The sequence below is a fragment of the Pseudocercospora fijiensis genome (assembly GCF_000340215.1).
Source record: "Pseudocercospora fijiensis CIRAD86 unplaced genomic scaffold MYCFIscaffold_1, whole genome shotgun sequence".
Classification (NCBI taxonomy): Eukaryota; Fungi; Ascomycota; class Dothideomycetes; order Mycosphaerellales; family Mycosphaerellaceae; genus Pseudocercospora; species Pseudocercospora fijiensis.
Genome location: NW_006921532.1, coordinates 9,947,914 through 9,962,765, shown reverse-complemented (window position 1 = coordinate 9,962,765; position 14,852 = coordinate 9,947,914). Strand labels below are relative to the sequence as shown.

The 14,852-nt window shown below is 51.7% G+C and overlaps 7 protein-coding genes across 7 annotated transcripts; 4 read left to right on the top strand and 3 right to left on the bottom strand.

Annotated features, from left to right (window-relative positions):
• Nucleotides 1-1,373: 1,373 nt before the first annotated feature.
• Nucleotides 1,374-2,834, top strand: MYCFIDRAFT_206333 (uncharacterized protein; the record flags this gene model as incomplete). The annotated part of the gene is made up of 4 exons (XM_007923842.1): nucleotides 1,374-1,557; nucleotides 1,584-1,637; nucleotides 1,675-2,152; nucleotides 2,179-2,834. The coding sequence occupies 4 exons, from the start codon at nucleotides 1,374-1,376 to the stop codon at nucleotides 2,270-2,272; spliced, it is 810 nt and encodes a 269-aa protein (XP_007922033.1). The 3' UTR covers nucleotides 2,273-2,834.
• MYCFIDRAFT_149994 (uncharacterized protein) lies at nucleotides 2,135-4,179 on the bottom strand. Its single transcript, XM_007923841.1, has 2 exons — nucleotides 3,216-4,179; nucleotides 2,135-3,104 (listed from the first exon to the last, which is right to left on the bottom strand). The coding sequence occupies exons 1-2, from the start codon at nucleotides 3,528-3,530 to the stop codon at nucleotides 2,256-2,258; spliced, it is 1,164 nt and encodes a 387-aa protein (XP_007922032.1). The 5' UTR covers nucleotides 3,531-4,179; the 3' UTR covers nucleotides 2,135-2,255.
• Nucleotides 4,180-4,368: 189 nt separating this feature from the next.
• Nucleotides 4,369-5,210, bottom strand: MYCFIDRAFT_181527 (uncharacterized protein). The gene is made up of 2 exons (XM_007923840.1): nucleotides 4,810-5,210; nucleotides 4,369-4,757 (listed from the first exon to the last, which is right to left on the bottom strand). Exons 1-2 carry the CDS (start codon nucleotides 5,099-5,101, stop codon nucleotides 4,441-4,443), a joined length of 609 nt encoding a protein of 202 aa, XP_007922031.1. The 5' UTR covers nucleotides 5,102-5,210; the 3' UTR covers nucleotides 4,369-4,440.
• Nucleotides 5,211-6,640: 1,430 nt separating this feature from the next.
• MYCFIDRAFT_193309 (uncharacterized protein) lies at nucleotides 6,641-9,988 on the top strand (the record flags this gene model as incomplete). The annotated part of the gene is made up of 4 exons (XM_007923839.1): nucleotides 6,641-7,314; nucleotides 7,418-7,476; nucleotides 7,707-9,191; nucleotides 9,681-9,988. 4 exons carry the CDS (start codon nucleotides 6,641-6,643, stop codon nucleotides 9,986-9,988), a joined length of 2,526 nt encoding a protein of 841 aa, XP_007922030.1.
• Nucleotides 9,975-10,838, bottom strand: MYCFIDRAFT_61565 (uncharacterized protein). The gene is made up of 3 exons (XM_007922039.1): nucleotides 10,751-10,838; nucleotides 10,569-10,685; nucleotides 9,975-10,515 (listed from the first exon to the last, which is right to left on the bottom strand). Exons 1-3 carry the CDS (start codon nucleotides 10,761-10,763, stop codon nucleotides 10,469-10,471), a joined length of 177 nt encoding a protein of 58 aa, XP_007920230.1. The 5' UTR covers nucleotides 10,764-10,838; the 3' UTR covers nucleotides 9,975-10,468.
• Nucleotides 10,839-10,957: 119 nt separating this feature from the next.
• MYCFIDRAFT_48993 (uncharacterized protein) lies at nucleotides 10,958-12,144 on the top strand. The gene is made up of 3 exons (XM_007921869.1): nucleotides 10,958-11,201; nucleotides 11,263-11,740; nucleotides 11,793-12,144. Exons 1-3 carry the CDS (start codon nucleotides 11,135-11,137, stop codon nucleotides 11,953-11,955), a joined length of 708 nt encoding a protein of 235 aa, XP_007920060.1. The 5' UTR covers nucleotides 10,958-11,134; the 3' UTR covers nucleotides 11,956-12,144.
• Nucleotides 12,145-12,217: 73 nt separating this feature from the next.
• Nucleotides 12,218-12,943, top strand: MYCFIDRAFT_29041 (uncharacterized protein; the record flags this gene model as incomplete). Its single annotated transcript, XM_007921711.1, has 2 exons — nucleotides 12,218-12,289; nucleotides 12,344-12,943. The coding sequence occupies 2 exons, from the start codon at nucleotides 12,218-12,220 to the stop codon at nucleotides 12,941-12,943; spliced, it is 672 nt and encodes a 223-aa protein (XP_007919902.1).
• Between the last annotated feature and the right edge of the window lie 1,909 nt (nucleotides 12,944-14,852).

Genomic DNA, 14,852 nt, shown 5'->3' with positions numbered 1-14,852 from the left:
GCTAGCGAAACTACGACCAATAGATAGAATTAGCCCTCGGAAATAATAGTAATTAGCCCCTCGAGACGAATATTACTAGGTCTTTTAGAGTAGACGTGAAGAACTCGGATAATATTACTTAGAACGGAGGCAGTACTATAATACCTCGTATGCCTACCTATTATAGTAGGGAAGATACGCTCGTATTATAATTAGTTATTAGCCCTTAATTCTTATAGATATATATTACCTTATTATATACAAGGATAGCGTAGTTAAAGCACTATATTACTATTAGAAGGTAAGGTTTAATATAGTTATATAATTAGGTAGTTAAGTGTTTAATTTAGCGCGGACTAAGTAGCTTATTAGGTTTACTAAGTTAGTAGCAATAGAGGTCGAGATTGGAATATAGAAAGGCTACGAGGGCGCGGCCTTTAGAAGGGAAGCGTATATTAGGGCTAAAGAGGCTATACGTAATTAGCATATAACTAGGCCGAGTAAAGCTAGGGTCTCGATACCTTAGGTAGGGCTTAGCGCTTAGCGTTAGGCTAACTTGCCTACCTTCCTCCCTCTCCTTCTAGATCCTTATCGAATACTATTGTACCTACTACTACCCTATCCACCCCCTAATATAAACCCTATTATAATAGTCCCTCGGATATACTAGTATATAGTTGCCCCTTTTCCGAATATACTCGTCGAAAGCCTTTATCTTCTTTAGATAAATATTGAGCTTAGTATTCTTCGTAATTATTCTATATTCTATAGCCTTATATCCCTTCCCGATCTCCTAGCGTTGTTCTAGTAGCCGCTCTATTACCTTATACTAAGTGTCTATCTCGGCTCGCTATTCCTTAAGCTACTCTATCGCCTTCGACGTCTTCCTTAGATCCTTATAAAGCCTCTTCGTAATAGGCTCTTTAATTAGTAATAGTCTACGCTCGATAGTAGGCTCGGTCTTAATAACAGGCTTGGTTATTAGCGGCGGCAATATTAGCGGCGGGAATATTAGCAGTAGTAATATTAGCGACGATATTAGCTTAGATTTAGACTCTAAGTCTAATAACTAATTACGAGTTAGCACTACTACTAGAATAACTAGTATTATTACCTATCTACCTCAATTACTTCTACGCGCTTTATACCTATTATTATATAAAGAAAGAGCCTAAAATACTATAAAATTGAAAATCTATATAGGATCTATATACGCCGACGTATAGCCTACCTAAATATAAATATACCTACTATTTAGTCTACCTATATTCAAGATCATATTCAATTAAATATAAATATATATTCAAACTAAATATTCACAATTCAATATCTATAGGGATGTTGCAGAAGGCGTTTAGAGTCCTACCGGGGGTATCTACAGTAGCAGTTCGGACATGTCTAAATTCCTCAGATACATCCTAACAAATTACAACGGTATCGCAACTGGCCTCAACTGGCTCCTCCCTGCGAGCTGGGCAACAGGGTTGAACACTTTCTGCGGCATGCCTTTCGAGATCTTCAGAACAGACAGGATTCTTGAGCAATCTCAACGACCAGTAACTTTTGTAACCAAATCTGGTGGACTTCCTGGATACTATTCCCAGATGATGATACTAGAGGACTAGGGGATTGGTATTACATTCTTGGTCGCGGGAGAAGTGTCACTGCTCAATGAATTGGTCAATATCATTACAGTGGAACTTGTCAGAGCTATGGAAGTTGCAATATGGGAAAGTGTGCGTCAGAGCTACAGTGGGAGCTACGTCTCCACCAACCCCAGCCTCAATTCATCCCTCTTGCTGAATGTTTCGGTTTCCAAGGGGTTACACTTGACCGGCTTCATCTCCAACGGCACTGATGTCTTCAACTCCGTCTTACCGACCTGGGGTATTGAGACACTGGATGAAGAGCGGTCCTGGTATGCTCAGCTCGTACCCACACTACTTTACAAAAACGAACCAGAACGAGACGGGGAAATCTGGCGTGTCCTGGTTGTGCCAGAGAGACTGCCGGAGGATGAAGAGAATGTGTGGTCAGCTTTTTGTCCCACTGATATTGATACTCTGCTTTACGCTGGCAAGGCCATCAACGAAATAGTCTTCTGGAGTGAGCGAGATGAGAAGACTTTGGAGCTGCTTGCCTGGGATGTGAGCTTGGCAGCCAGCAAGACCAGGTCCATGCTGCTTGTGCAGCCCTGAGTCGGTACGCGGAAACGTCATTGCAATTGCTCGAACTGCGCTCTGATACAAAATCTTGCATTGTCCATGAGAACTTACCTACGAGTGCCCTTTGAACAGGTTTCGCAGTATCGACGGCTCCTTCTTAGCCTTCACTTTCACCTTGTCCCCTTTGCTCCTTCTCGTACTACTGCTCACGTCACTCTTAGCTTTCCTACTCTTGGTCTTCTTCGACTTGCCCTCAAGCGGCTTGAAGTCGGCTTCGGTGAGCTTTCCCTCCTCAATAAGAGTGCGAGTAGCAACAGGGGTAATGAATTCTCCATCGACACTGGTTCCCATCGAGTTGGCCGCTTCGTCAGCGATCCCTCGTCTCCATTTCTCAATGGAATCGAGCTCCCGCAGTTCATCTACGTCTTCGTCTGCACTTGCAGCTTGAGCTTCAACAGCATTCTCCAGAAGACGTTCTGCGCTGTTCTTGGCTTTGATTTTTTTGATGATTTTGTAGCTGCCGAAGGCGATGATTGTGACACCCACGCCCACGCCTGCTGCAATTGCAAATTGTGGGCTTGCGAGGAGTGCTATGATCGCAGGAAACGAAGTCTTCATCGTCGCAAGAGCGCCAGGAGCCATCTTCGCGGCAAGGTTTGCAATTTCTCCCAACGTCAAGGCCACAGCTGCCAGAGCATCGGGATTTTTCTGAAGATTATCGATCATGGCAGTGACGGAATGCTGAACACAATTGCCCTCATCTAGTAGCCGCTGCAAATAGGTCATCTTGGATCGAAGCTCGATTTCGTCCTCAACTCTGCTCTCGGGCAGTGGTGGAGGCAATTCGCCATAGGCGAGATCCATGTCGATGTCATCCAGACTGACTCTTCTTCGAGATAAGCCGTTGCTTTGAAGCTGCATGCCATCTGTGTTGCGCCGGGTGAGCTCTTTAATCTCGGGCTCGTCGTCTCCTAGAGAAGCATGTCTCAGTGGCGAAGGCTGATGTGAGTCGTGTCGTTTGCGCGCGGTTCGGTCGTTGGTGTAATAGCTGTCGGAAATTCCACGCTCAACTGGCGGACGTTGACTTCTCCGGGGAGGTACAGGCTTCCTGTTGACAGATCTCCCATCATCGCTTCCCCTTCTCGAAGCTCGCTGCGAAGCACTGTCATCTTCATCGTCGACCAGCGTCAAAGCTTCGAGCTGTTTCCGCGCCTTGCGCTCCCTCTCCTTGGCTTCTAGATCGCTCTTTCTCTGGGCCTTGATTTCGGCTTTCCGTTCGTTGTATGCGCCTTTTGCCTCGGTGAAGACGTTGACCAGATGCTTAGAAGTGCTCACAATCTTCCCGCCCTTGTTGACAATTGTAATGGTTTGGTTTACTGCAACCATGACTGTCGACGCTCTATGGTTTTTGCCCTACGACGTATCGTGATGCTAGGTGTTGACTTGGCCAGCAAGTTCGCAACTTTTGTAGTTCCTGTTCGTTATCTCGTGATCGTAGGAGCGAAGTGTATACAATTTCTGGCCACCAAAATGTCTGGGGATGCAGGAGGTTGTATGCTCGCGCGGAACAAAGACCCCAAATATAGTCGTCTAAGACAACAAAGCGGCTCTTTATGACCTTGTACAGTTGTTGAGCAGAGCTCGCGGCGCGGAGCCAAGGCACGAGTGGGAAACAATGCCGGTATGCGAGCACGCGTGCCTGGTCGACAGAAATGGCTTGCCACGAAACGGCAGTGGTGCGGTGCGGTGCGGTGCGGTCCAAGCAGCGAGCCTTCTCGACGTGTTCGTTGATGACAGCGATCACAATGGCGCTGCGACGAAGCGAGCGAATAGGCCAGAGAGGATGAGTGCTGTCGTTCTGCGATTCGTCGGTATCGTCGTCAATTGGGCGGCAACGATGGATTGGCAGAGAGTCAGCGCCGAATGCCGCTCCTCAACCAAAGCAGCGCTGGCGTCTGCTCGTCAAGCAACAGACGCTATAGGCGCAATACATGGTCGCCTGGGGATGGGCATGGGCATGGGCATGGGCATGGGCATAGACATGGGCAGAGAATGTATCCGCTGTATGGGTACGGGTACCCGCCATGAATGGCGGTAAACGGCGTTGGCAGTGTCAGAAGCTAGAAGCTGCAGAAGCTACTACCCGTCAGCCTCCCAGCCTCCCAGCCTCCCGCACAGCACAGCCACCGCCACATCCGGACATGGAAATTCATGGATCCAGACTCCAGAGCGCTGGAATTGCATTATGCTATTTGAAGATTGCCCTCCTCTGCAGTACTGTAATCCCCTCGGGCCCTCAGCGTGTGCTCCTCGCCGTTTCCACGTTCCAGTCGTTCCTCCACAGCCGGTCCACCCATGTGCCGCCGGCTCGACGAGGCTTGGTCTCGCCTGCCTTTTCTACCTCGTTCACCCCAATCACCAGACCTCGCTTATGTCCTTGTCTGGAGGGTTGAGCAGTCATCTGCATTCCACCTCTTCTCGACTGTCTATCTGTGGCTGTCGCTGTCGCGCGTTGGGCGCCACGCCCGGTCAAGCGTCGCGAGGCACGTTTGAGCGTCTGTCTCATCGTCCATTGCCGGCGTTTGGCGACGATGAAGAGGCTCAGAGTCACGACTGGACAGCTTTAGCTTTGATACATTTCAAAGTCGACCTCGACTGCACTTACTGCCAAATAGCGCGACAATTGCCACGATGATGCAGATGGCAATCAGCCCCCCTCTGCTCAACGTGAAGCCGCCGGATTGCGATCCGGAAGCTCCAGCATCCGTGTCAACAGTGTTCCCTGAGCTCCCCTCGCCGTATCTATAATCTGAGGCTTGAGCGTATGTTGCTGTGGTCTGGACATGGGAACCGGTTGTTGAGCCTGCTGGTATGGGTGTGGTGAAGGCTGGCTTCTCTGATGCAGTTGCTGTAAGACTGGGCTGTGCTGTCGTGTCATCGACTTGTCGCTTGAGCATTCCTGCTGTGCCTAGCGATGCCGCTGCTATTACGGGCACGGAGCGTGCAAGTTTCATCGCGATGGTTTCTTCGAGGGGCGTCGATGTCTATGGGCCGAGGCTCGCAATGTCTTGATGCGAGAGTGTAAAGATGTCGAGAACACAAGGTCAAGAACATATGAGAAACCCACCTTGAGTACTGTACCAGTAGCGGAAGCGCCCAGGGTGATCTGGTCTGCATAGAGCAGTGTGAAAGTGGGTTAGTCTGAGCGAAGCGAGAGGGACAGGACCGAGACGAGACCAATGCAGAACATCTCATACGGATGACTTGATGATCAAGAAGCCCGGGTACCAATAAGACGTTCAAGATGGATTCTGTTGTGGAAGCGTGAAGTCGGGTGTGATGGGCGGCTATATGTATGCATGCATGCGTAGACGATTGGTCGTCATGAAGAGCCAAGGAAGTTGGACACCCGACGTCTGCAGAGCCCAGACATCCTCAGGCGCATACAGTCATCCATTTATTATTGTCAACTCGACGCTCTACCCATCTTGGGTTGAGAATGATCACAATCGCATCACAACATCTTGACATATTGTAGCTTGCTCCTGAATCACGCTTTCGACGAGCACCTTTCGCGGCTGCACGGGTCGTTGATGTTGCCTCTCCATCTGTCTGTCCTGTTCTTCTCGTGGTATCCTCTCTGTGACGAGACGAGTGGCATGTGGCGTCGCTCAACTGCGCTCGAATCTGCCATAAACGGCGTGGATTCCAAATGATGTCGAAGAGCGCGGGACGCTGCGCTGCTAAATCGCCATGGCATAAGTGTATAGCACAAAGCTGGCCCAGAGGCGATATCAGTAGGTCGAGTCGCACTGCTGTTCATGGCGCTGTCACGCGAACGAGATCTCCGCACGTCATGGTAGGTCCAAGTAAACCCATCGATGCGCTGACGATGGGAAGTGTGAAAATGGAAAGAGGACGGGACCGTGCAGGAAGCAACGACGCGAGTGCCTGCCTCGCCTCGCCTGCACTCTCGCCACCGCTTGGCCCAAACCTCACATGATTCTGGACCTACTCTTGCTCCTGACGACTCTTTAGGCTGGCTGGCCACTCAGCGGAAGGCGTTGCGTTGCGTTGCGTTGCGTTGCGTTGGCATGATGGAGGCCAGCAGTCAGGCAGACGCACACCCTTGGACGGACAACTTCGTTGGTGTGCTTCCCTCGACCGAGCATTGCACCTCGCAACTCGCCTCAACGACGCAAGGCAGTGTCTCGTCTCGACGCAGTCCGCCACTCGAGCCCTCTCGAAGCCCGCCGCCCTCGCAGCTTCAGGTGGACACGCAGGCTGCAGCCTCGCGACGCTCAGAGAGGCATTTCGCTTTCACTACAGCCTCGCGGCCCGGACATCGGCTGACTCTGCGGACTCTGCCTGCGATAGGTAGATATCGCCCCCAACAGCATGCTCTCCTCCTGTCCGGTCCGACAGTCAACAGTTCCAGGCTTTCCGGGCACATGCATGCTGTTCGTGCGAGAAACTCCAATGAAGCGCCACTCACGATGCAGGCGCAGCGTTCCGAAGATGCTAATCTCCGCTCGACTGATGTGGAGGATGCCATTGGAGATATGGCAAGCAAGATATGCCGCAAGAGCAAAGCAGAGTCCGCCATGCATGATGCCGAACGTGAGACTCTGAAGCATCGGCTTCAGCAAGCTCTAGATCGCCAGGGCCTTCTTCAAGGTCGACTAAAAGCCGTTGAGCAAGAGAACGAAAATCTCTCCGCAGCTATGAACGAGCAGGCAGCAAAACTCTTCGGGCACAGGTCGAAGACCAGCCGTCTGAAAGCTTTTGTTGATGGCCTGGGGAATGATTTGGCTGTCGTCAGAAAAGATTCATTTGCCCAGCGGCAGCAGACTGAGCAGCTAATCGGCCATGTCAGTTTAAACAGGCTTGATCACACTTCTTTACTGCAGCAGATGTCTGCTTGCACTGAGAGGTCTACACAGCTGAAAGCGGAGGCATTGAAAGCTTTGCGCGAAACCAATGAGAAGCTTGCAGTGGCAACTGTTCGGTCTTCAACCCTCGAAGAGCAGGTACACGAGAAGGGCCGGCTGCTTTCTGAGGAGAAGCAGCTTCGATTGCACTTACTGAGTCGGCTGAAAGATGAAGATGCCTCAAGTGGAGCCATCACAAGGCAGATGAAAACGGCCTCCGATACAATCCTGGACAAATTGTATGAGATTCATGCCACTTTGGAATGCGGCAACACCAAAGATGACCTTGTCGAAATGCTTGGGAAGATTGCAGCTGCAGTACAGGCTCTGAACTCGCAGCAGACTTCGACCGTGGAGGAAGTCACCTCTCTCAAGGGACTTGTGGAGTCTATATCTGAAAGGTAAGTGGCCAGCGTAAACGTACTAGTAGGCACTGACAGCGGCGCGAACAGCCTGAGCAGCCATGACGAAGACCAAGACAACGCCATAGGATCTGAAAGCTCCTTGAGGTCGCACTTCGACGAGACGCTAAAGACTCTGAGAGCTGACCTATCTCAGCACCAGCAGTCATCGAGTCAGGATTATGCAAACGGAGTCATAATTCAAGGGTTGAAGAATGACCTTTCGACAGCCCGTTCCTTCGAGGTCCGGTTCAAGGACGCACAAAAGAAGGAGGCCGAGTTGGAACAGCAAATCGTGACACTGAAGGAACAAGTGGCGGCTCAATCAAATTCCAAGATCGAGCCAGCAGAAGGCATCAAGCTGAGCGACGCGCTCAAACATGCAGAAGCTCAGCTGCAGCGCAACGTGGAACAAATTGTTGACTTAACAACTGCAAAGTCAACTCTGGAGGAGAAACTCAGACTCGTGCAGCAGAGTAATGAAGCTCCTGAATTATCTGCAACTTTGACGAATGCGGAGGTCCAGCGTCAGGTTGCCCACAAGATTGACCAAATTCGAACAGAAATGGCGAGACATAACCATGAACTGCAGACTCGTGACTCCGCTGATACAGACAATGAGAACAAGAGATTGGTCCACGAGAGTGCGAGACTCGCAAGAGATGTTCGAAGTCTTGAGAATAAGCTAGCTTCTGCCAATGCCGACCTGGAAATGTATCGAGCTCAATTTGACAGTAGTAACAGGGAGGTAGAGGGTTTGAAGAGGATGGTGAATGCAAGGGAAGCAGAGGTCTCGGGCTTTGGAGCCGCGCAGAGCAACTTAGAAGCTGTCCAAGACGATCTCGAGAAGTCCCGCGATAAGGTGAAAGCTCTCAATGAACGGCTCGCTGCTGGACAGAAAGAGGGCGAACGAGCTGTCGAACAGATCGGAGCGCTACGAAGAGTGGTGGAAACCCTTCCGAGCAAGGTGCACAGCGGTGAAGATCGCGAAAGCAAATTGCGTACTCAAGTCACTGGACTCCAAGGCCAAGTCAGACGGGCGCACGAAGATGCAAAACGAGTCGAAGTCAAATATGACACCGAGCGCCATAAGGCGAAGGCGGCAGTTGAGAAGACTGCAACCGAGCTTCGAGCAAGGCTGTCCGAGGCCACAGAGGAGCTGATGAAAGCGAGAGCTGAGAATACTGGGTTTCTCGAGCAAGTGGGATTTAGCTGGCAAGAGACTGCCAAGAGTCACGAGCAAACGGTCATAGGACTCAAAGCTGATTTGGTCAAAGCTGAGGCTGCCAAAAATGTGGCTCTTCTCGAGAATCAAAAGCCTGCACGCGGTATGTCACCTCATCGAGACGCAACAGAAACGATTCCAGCTCCGGTTGTTCAAGAGTCCCAGGTAATTGCACACGAACATACCCTGCCGGACAAGATTCGAGGAGCCGTTGTTGAAGAATCACAAGATGTCGAACCTGCAACTACGCCCCGGACTTCCTCCCCGCTGACAGCCGCAACGGTCTCTGCAAAGCGTGTGGTTGCTGTACCTGGCACACAGGCAGACTCTTGCCAGAGCTCCGGCATGGGTCTCCAGCGCATGGATCCGCTGCCCTCTTTTGCTGCATTCAACAACACACGGCAAGCTTCAGAGCCTGACTTCAGCATCTATGAGGATGCTGTGAACCAAAGCGATCCAGACAACGCAATGAGTCGAAGCGGGCAGGATGGTCTGCAGCACCAAATCGATCGACACGCATCGTTAAAGTAAGTCCAGCGTTCACCGAGCTTCCAAAGCCATCAGTCATCTACTCGCTTTGGAGCGTGGGCTAGCGGTGATAGTTTGCATGACTGGCTACCCGGAACATTCGTACGTGCTAACACTTTCTCTCTGCGTTCAGTTCTATGCCACCTCCCAATAGCTCGATGAAGCTGGTACGCCCAGCCTCCGGCTCGCAGCAGTCGGGGTCGTTGAAGCATATCAACAAGCTGCCTCAGAGCTCTTTCCAGACCCCGAAGCCACGAGACATCCAAAGCCCAAAGGTAGATCCACTGTTAGATCCCGTTTCACCCAATGTAATGCCAAGGTATGTTCACGACTTGACCTGCACGCGTGTCCAGAGCGATTGCTGGGAAAAAAGCGGGTTTGACGTGAATCAGCAGCTCCCCCGAATTCATTGCGACTGCGAGCAACGGGCGACACTTGAATCGATATCAAGGATCGGGAAAGAAGCAAAAAGAAGCGGTCGGAGGGTTGAAGCCTGCACGCGGAACAGTGAAGCGGAAGGCAGACAGCCAAATCATTGATGGCTATGAGCACGAGCGCAAGCAGCGAAGGGCGGCGGCGAGCGATGCGACATCTCACCCACAGTCGAAATCTCTCGGCCTGGTTCGACGCTCGAGTGTGAAGGATCTGCCTTCCATTCCACGGTCCATGCATAGCTCTGCTGGCACTACAGCGCGACAGACACGGGCTGCGAAGCGATTGACCACAAGTAAGAAGAATTTTGAGTCACGAGAGCATTGATGGCCTGCTAATGAACACGTAGATGAGGAGAAGAACGCGCGCTTTGCCCGAGAGCTTGCTGGACGCTGACGGCTGTCTCTGGTCACGTAGTGCTTTCGAGGCGGGAATCGATCCGCAGCGAAGACCTGGCTCTGTGTATTCTATCATAGCTCTCGACCATGACGGTCTTGGTGTCTCCATGTAACCAATTGCTCTGGTGTACAAAAACACCGCGTCTTGCCTTGCCTGGCTTCAGTAGCTCACGCTACCACTCAGGTGTGAGCTCCGATCCATTCCCATGCTCTCTGCTCTTCCAGTGCATCGTCATCCTGCGTGATCGCGCAGGCTCCAGCAGGCGATGGATGTGCAGTGGCTGGGCCTCCTGCCTGCGTAGCCATGGGCTTTTCAAAGGTCTTGCTTAGACGGGTCGTGATATGCTTGCACTGCACGGCCACCAGGTACTATCGATCGCTATTCGGTGCCGCGGTTGTTGGAAGGATTTTACTTGCCGCCGCGTTTTGCTTCAAGGAATAAAACTTTCTTCTTGACTGATAGCACGCGTCAGATGTCATGATTGCTTTCGCCAGTGAGGCATACTGACCGACTGGGTCATATTTCAGCATGCTCAGAGGGCGATGGGTTCTCGGCCTGGTGAAGGTTTTGTAGTATCCCGTCATGGCCATTGAGATGAGGCGCACGGCGATGGTGCGCGATTTGGCTGTTGCCGTATATCATCAGTATCGATGGTGTGTGGATGCGCATCGCCAGTCTGCAGCCGCGTACCTTTCTTCGCCATGACGGGAGATTTGGCCGATGGGCGACTCGCTTGTGGTGGTATCGTCTCCAGGTGGTGTTCTGTCAGTCAGACGCCGTGGCCGTGGCGCTGGCGTGGAACAAAGCGCACCGCGCCAGTGTAGCCGATGTCACCCGCCTCGCCTCGGCTCGGCTGTGAACGCGCGATTCCCACCTGGCGACGCAGTACTTTGTTATGCCATCTGACCCCGATTTCTCCCAGTCGACCTCTCCTACCACCACTCGACCCGTCGATAGTCAACCCATCGTTCTGAGGAGCTATTGCCATTCTCACAGAACAGTGCAGCGTCGCCACCACCACCACCACCACCACCACCGACTCTCCACTTGACCCGACCGAAGCATCAATCAGCCATGGTTGCCGACGCTGTAATATACCACCCCTCTGTGGCTCATTTCAACCGCTTTGTAGCCACTACAGGTAGGCCAGTCCCGCCCCGTCGCTTGCACTCGCAGCCACATAGTAATGCTGTAGACTCAAGTTGGTCGCGACAAGGTCCTCCGAACAGTGCAATACTTCTCCCGCTTCTTAGCCTGGTACCTCTACCGAACCAACCACCCGCAGACCACGGTCGCCATCTTCGAAGCCATCAAGAAGAACTTCGGAAGTGCGAGAAAGGCATTCAGGCTCGGCAAATTCGTCGAGCACTTTAAGGCCGCAGCCGTCGCAGCTGAGTCCAAGTCGATGGATCCAGTGCTCAAGTACTTGGCCGTTGGACGCCAGCTCGGATATGCTTCCTATCTCTCTCTCGACGCTTTGACCTACTTTGACCAGACTGGCATCTACAAGCTGTCTAACGGCGCGAGGTTGCAAAAAGAAGCTTATCGCGCGTGGTTCGCAGGTCTGGCCTGCAACATTGTTGCCGGACTGTATACACTTTACAACCTCCAAGCTATCGCTCAGAAGCGCAAGCATAGCGCAGATGCGGAAAAGAAGGTGGAGGAGAAGACCCTCGAGAGGTATTACACATCCTTGCATGTCCTCGATCAGAAAATTACTGACACTTGCTAGGGAAAAGGCAGCAACACAGCTACAGCTCATCTCAGACGTCGCTGACATTACAGTTCCAGGCAGTGCCATCGGCGTCTTCAACCTCGACGATGGCATTGTTGGTCTTGCCGGTACACTCAGCTCTCTCATTGGTCTTTCTGCTGCATGGCAGAAGACAGCATAACCGTATTCACATCAATCAACCAAGCTATACTTTGAATCAGTATTCACCCGGGTGTTGTACAGATTGTCGTATCTTTTCCTTGCGAAACTGTGGTAGAAGACAACATGGTGCGCGGCTGAGTGGGGAGCAGCGGCGCATGTTCGCCTATCAGAAGCATGGGCAGGCAGGCAAATTCGAATCTCCATACATATGCGCGTCAGCCCACCTTTGATTATATCTGAATCGTAATATTCCCAAAGACTACTGTGAACAACACTGGAAAATGTCGAGTGCGCCTGAACATGCCGAAGCAGACTCATACAAAGCATCAGGCTTTAGCAATCGTATGGGCTGGGTCTGTACCAAGAATGAGCACGAAGTTCCAGCACATAAACTAAAACATGTGCAGGGCAAACGGCCAGCTCTTATTTTGATTGATGTCTGCGCAGCCTACTTCACTGCAGGATCACCGCTGGATTGCAGCTCTAATCCGGCTGCTACTACTGCACCAAGTGTCATGCGGCGGCTGGTGCAGGCGGCTCGAGAAGCCAAGGTTCCGGTGGTCCATACTCAGGTCCTCTATACCAAGCAAGATATGTCCGATGCTGGACTGTTCTACTTGAAAGCTCGACCGTTGGACGTGTGGCTCAAGGGCAATGCCCGTGGTTACGACGCTCTCCTCCCGGGCTTAGAGCCGCTCGAAGGCGAAGAAATCATCGTAAAGAAGCACGCTTCTGCCTTTTTCGGAACTGAGCTTGCTGGAACACTGCATCTACTCGGAGTGGATACCGTGGTCATAGCGGGTGTAAGCACGTCTGGGTGTGTGAGAGCAACCACATTGGATGCAATGCAGCACAACTATCGTCCTATGGTCGTTGCCTCCGCTTGTGGCGACAGAAGTCAAGCCATCCACGATGCAAACATCTTCGATATGGATGCTAAGATGGCGGATGTTGTGGGCGAAGATGAGGCGATTGAGAAGCTAAGAGCTGGCTGGCCCAAGGAATGAGGTATCGTGACTCTCGAGACAGTGTCAGCTACACTTGGTTATTGCTCTAGCCCCGACTCCGCCGTGTTCTTCGCAGCGAGGCGATGAGCACTGAAGAGGACGAGCGGTGTAAAATTTGCTTTCCATCGATTTGGCGAGACTTGAGACTCAGCTCGAAATCACCTCGCATCATTGTCACTATCCCTGAGCAATTGTATTGTGACAGACACACCGAGCATCCGAGGCCTTTTCCCAAGGCTGTGGCTCGGTTTCTTAGAGATTGGCGGCGTGCCATACCAAGACTGCACATGTTCTGACAACAGCTGCCCAAGTCATGCCATGCTGTACTGGCGTCCAGGCGTCACCTGCCTGTACGCTTGCTCGACATTGTATGGTAAAGCTCGAGAGCGAATAATGAGTGCACGAGGAATGCGACTGCCTGTTGGCGTGTTGACTATCTCCAGGAGATTGGATTGGGAGAGAAAGCGACGGAGAGAAGCTTCTGATTATGGAAAGCTTTGAATGCTGACAGTCGCAGGAGCGGCAGCGGAATCAAACAGGCTCCGCTGCCGACGGCGAAAGAGGGACTTTGTCGAACAACCTTCTCCGTTCACCCACAGTAAGTTGCCGTAGTTACGCACTGAGCACGACCGACTTTCATGCAGATCATTATGGAGAACGACAGCACGCCTCGCATAGCCGTGCGATCATGTACAACCTGCTCGAAGGCCAAGGCGAAATGCGTAAGGAGGGTTGGTGAGAACGTATGCGAGCGGTACGCCTATCCACCTATCCTATACCGTTCGGCAGCGCTCGGATCGACCAGTATACGTCTTTGCTTCACTCGCAGCGCAACGCGGATAGTCGTCTACTCGCAAGTCTGTGTCTTGCGATGATCGTCTCGAATGCCTGGTTGCTAGCCTCGTCGTATACTGACGCGAGACGCAGATGTGCGAGGCTGAAGAAAGAATGCCACTCGAAGGAACCTATTCTGAAGCGGAAGAAGCCTGTCAAAACAACGTATGTCCGACTTCATGATGTTTGCATGAGATGCCTGGATTGACAAATATGCAGGCGTGCTGCTCAGCTGGAGAAGCTGGAGAGCAAAATTGCACATCTAGTTCATGCACTTTCTTCCACGCCTCAAGTAGCTCGAGCGACAAATGAGTATGGTCAGCCATCACCTCCAATCTCGCAAGTCTCTATAGGACAATCCTTCGCTACCGATAAAGGATTAAGCCGACAGCATGAAGTCCTCAATGCAATGTGCCACGAGGAACCAATCCATGACGCTACAGAGACACCTGGCCGCTCAAGCAAGGTCACTTCACCAGCAACACTGGCTCCCAATAGCGAGGCTCGATCGAACGCGGTGACCTTGAATGAAGCCGAAGTGTTACTGGATCGCTTCCGCCGACTAATGTCGCCTGGGCTTCCATACGTTGTGCTTCCAGAGGGTGTCAACGCCCAGGAATTATACAAAGCCAAGCCCGTCTTGTTAAGGGCAATCACTACTGTTGCCATGTTTCACGACCTGCCCAGGCAACAAATACTGTTGAGAGAGTTAATCAGAGACATCAGCGAACGTATCATGATCAATGGAGAGAAATCCATCGACCTTCTTCAAGCCATCATGGTATTTGTGGCCTGGTTTCACGCTCATGTATTCTGGTGTCAACAAGTCACCAATCTGCTTCACCTGGCCATTGCTCTTACGATCGACATGGGTATCGACCGGCAGCCACAGCCTTGGGGAGTCTTCAAGACGCAAACGACAAAGGCAGTACACGGCAATAATATTGCTACTCGAACGCCCACTCTTGAAGAGCACCGCGTACTCGTGGGGCTGTTCTATCTCTCGTCGATGCTATCGTCTTCTTTCAAGAAGGTTGATGCAATGCCATTCACCAGACATATGCGAGGATGCCTT

Excerpts from the sequence above, each read along its gene's own strand:
- MYCFIDRAFT_149994 (XM_007923841.1), bottom strand. The coding sequence starts at position 3,530 with ATGGTTGCAGTAAACCAAACCATTACAATTGTCAACAAGGGCGGGAAG. Across the intron at positions 3,105-3,215 it reads GGAGAAGTCAACGTCCGCCA|CCCGAGATTAAAGAGCTCAC; the intron begins GTTGAGCGTGGA and ends GGAGACGACGAG.
- MYCFIDRAFT_181527 (XM_007923840.1), bottom strand. The coding sequence starts at position 5,101 with ATGCTCAAGCGACAAGTCGATGACACGACAGCACAGCCCAGTCTTACA. Across the intron at positions 4,758-4,809 it reads AATTGTCGCGCTATTTGGCA|TCGTGACTCTGAGCCTCTTC; the intron begins GTAAGTGCAGTC and ends AAAGCTGTCCAG.
- MYCFIDRAFT_61565 (XM_007922039.1), bottom strand. Across the intron at positions 10,516-10,568 it reads GCTGAAATATGACCCAGTCG|TCAAGAAGAAAGTTTTATTC; the intron begins GTCAGTATGCCT and ends GCGTGCTATCAG.
- MYCFIDRAFT_48993 (XM_007921869.1), top strand. The coding sequence starts at position 11,135 with ATGGTTGCCGACGCTGTAATATACCACCCCTCTGTGGCTCATTTCAAC. Across the intron at positions 11,202-11,262 it reads CCGCTTTGTAGCCACTACAG|TTGGTCGCGACAAGGTCCTC; the intron begins GTAGGCCAGTCC and ends TGTAGACTCAAG. Across the intron at positions 11,741-11,792 it reads GAGGAGAAGACCCTCGAGAG|GGAAAAGGCAGCAACACAGC; the intron begins GTATTACACATC and ends GACACTTGCTAG.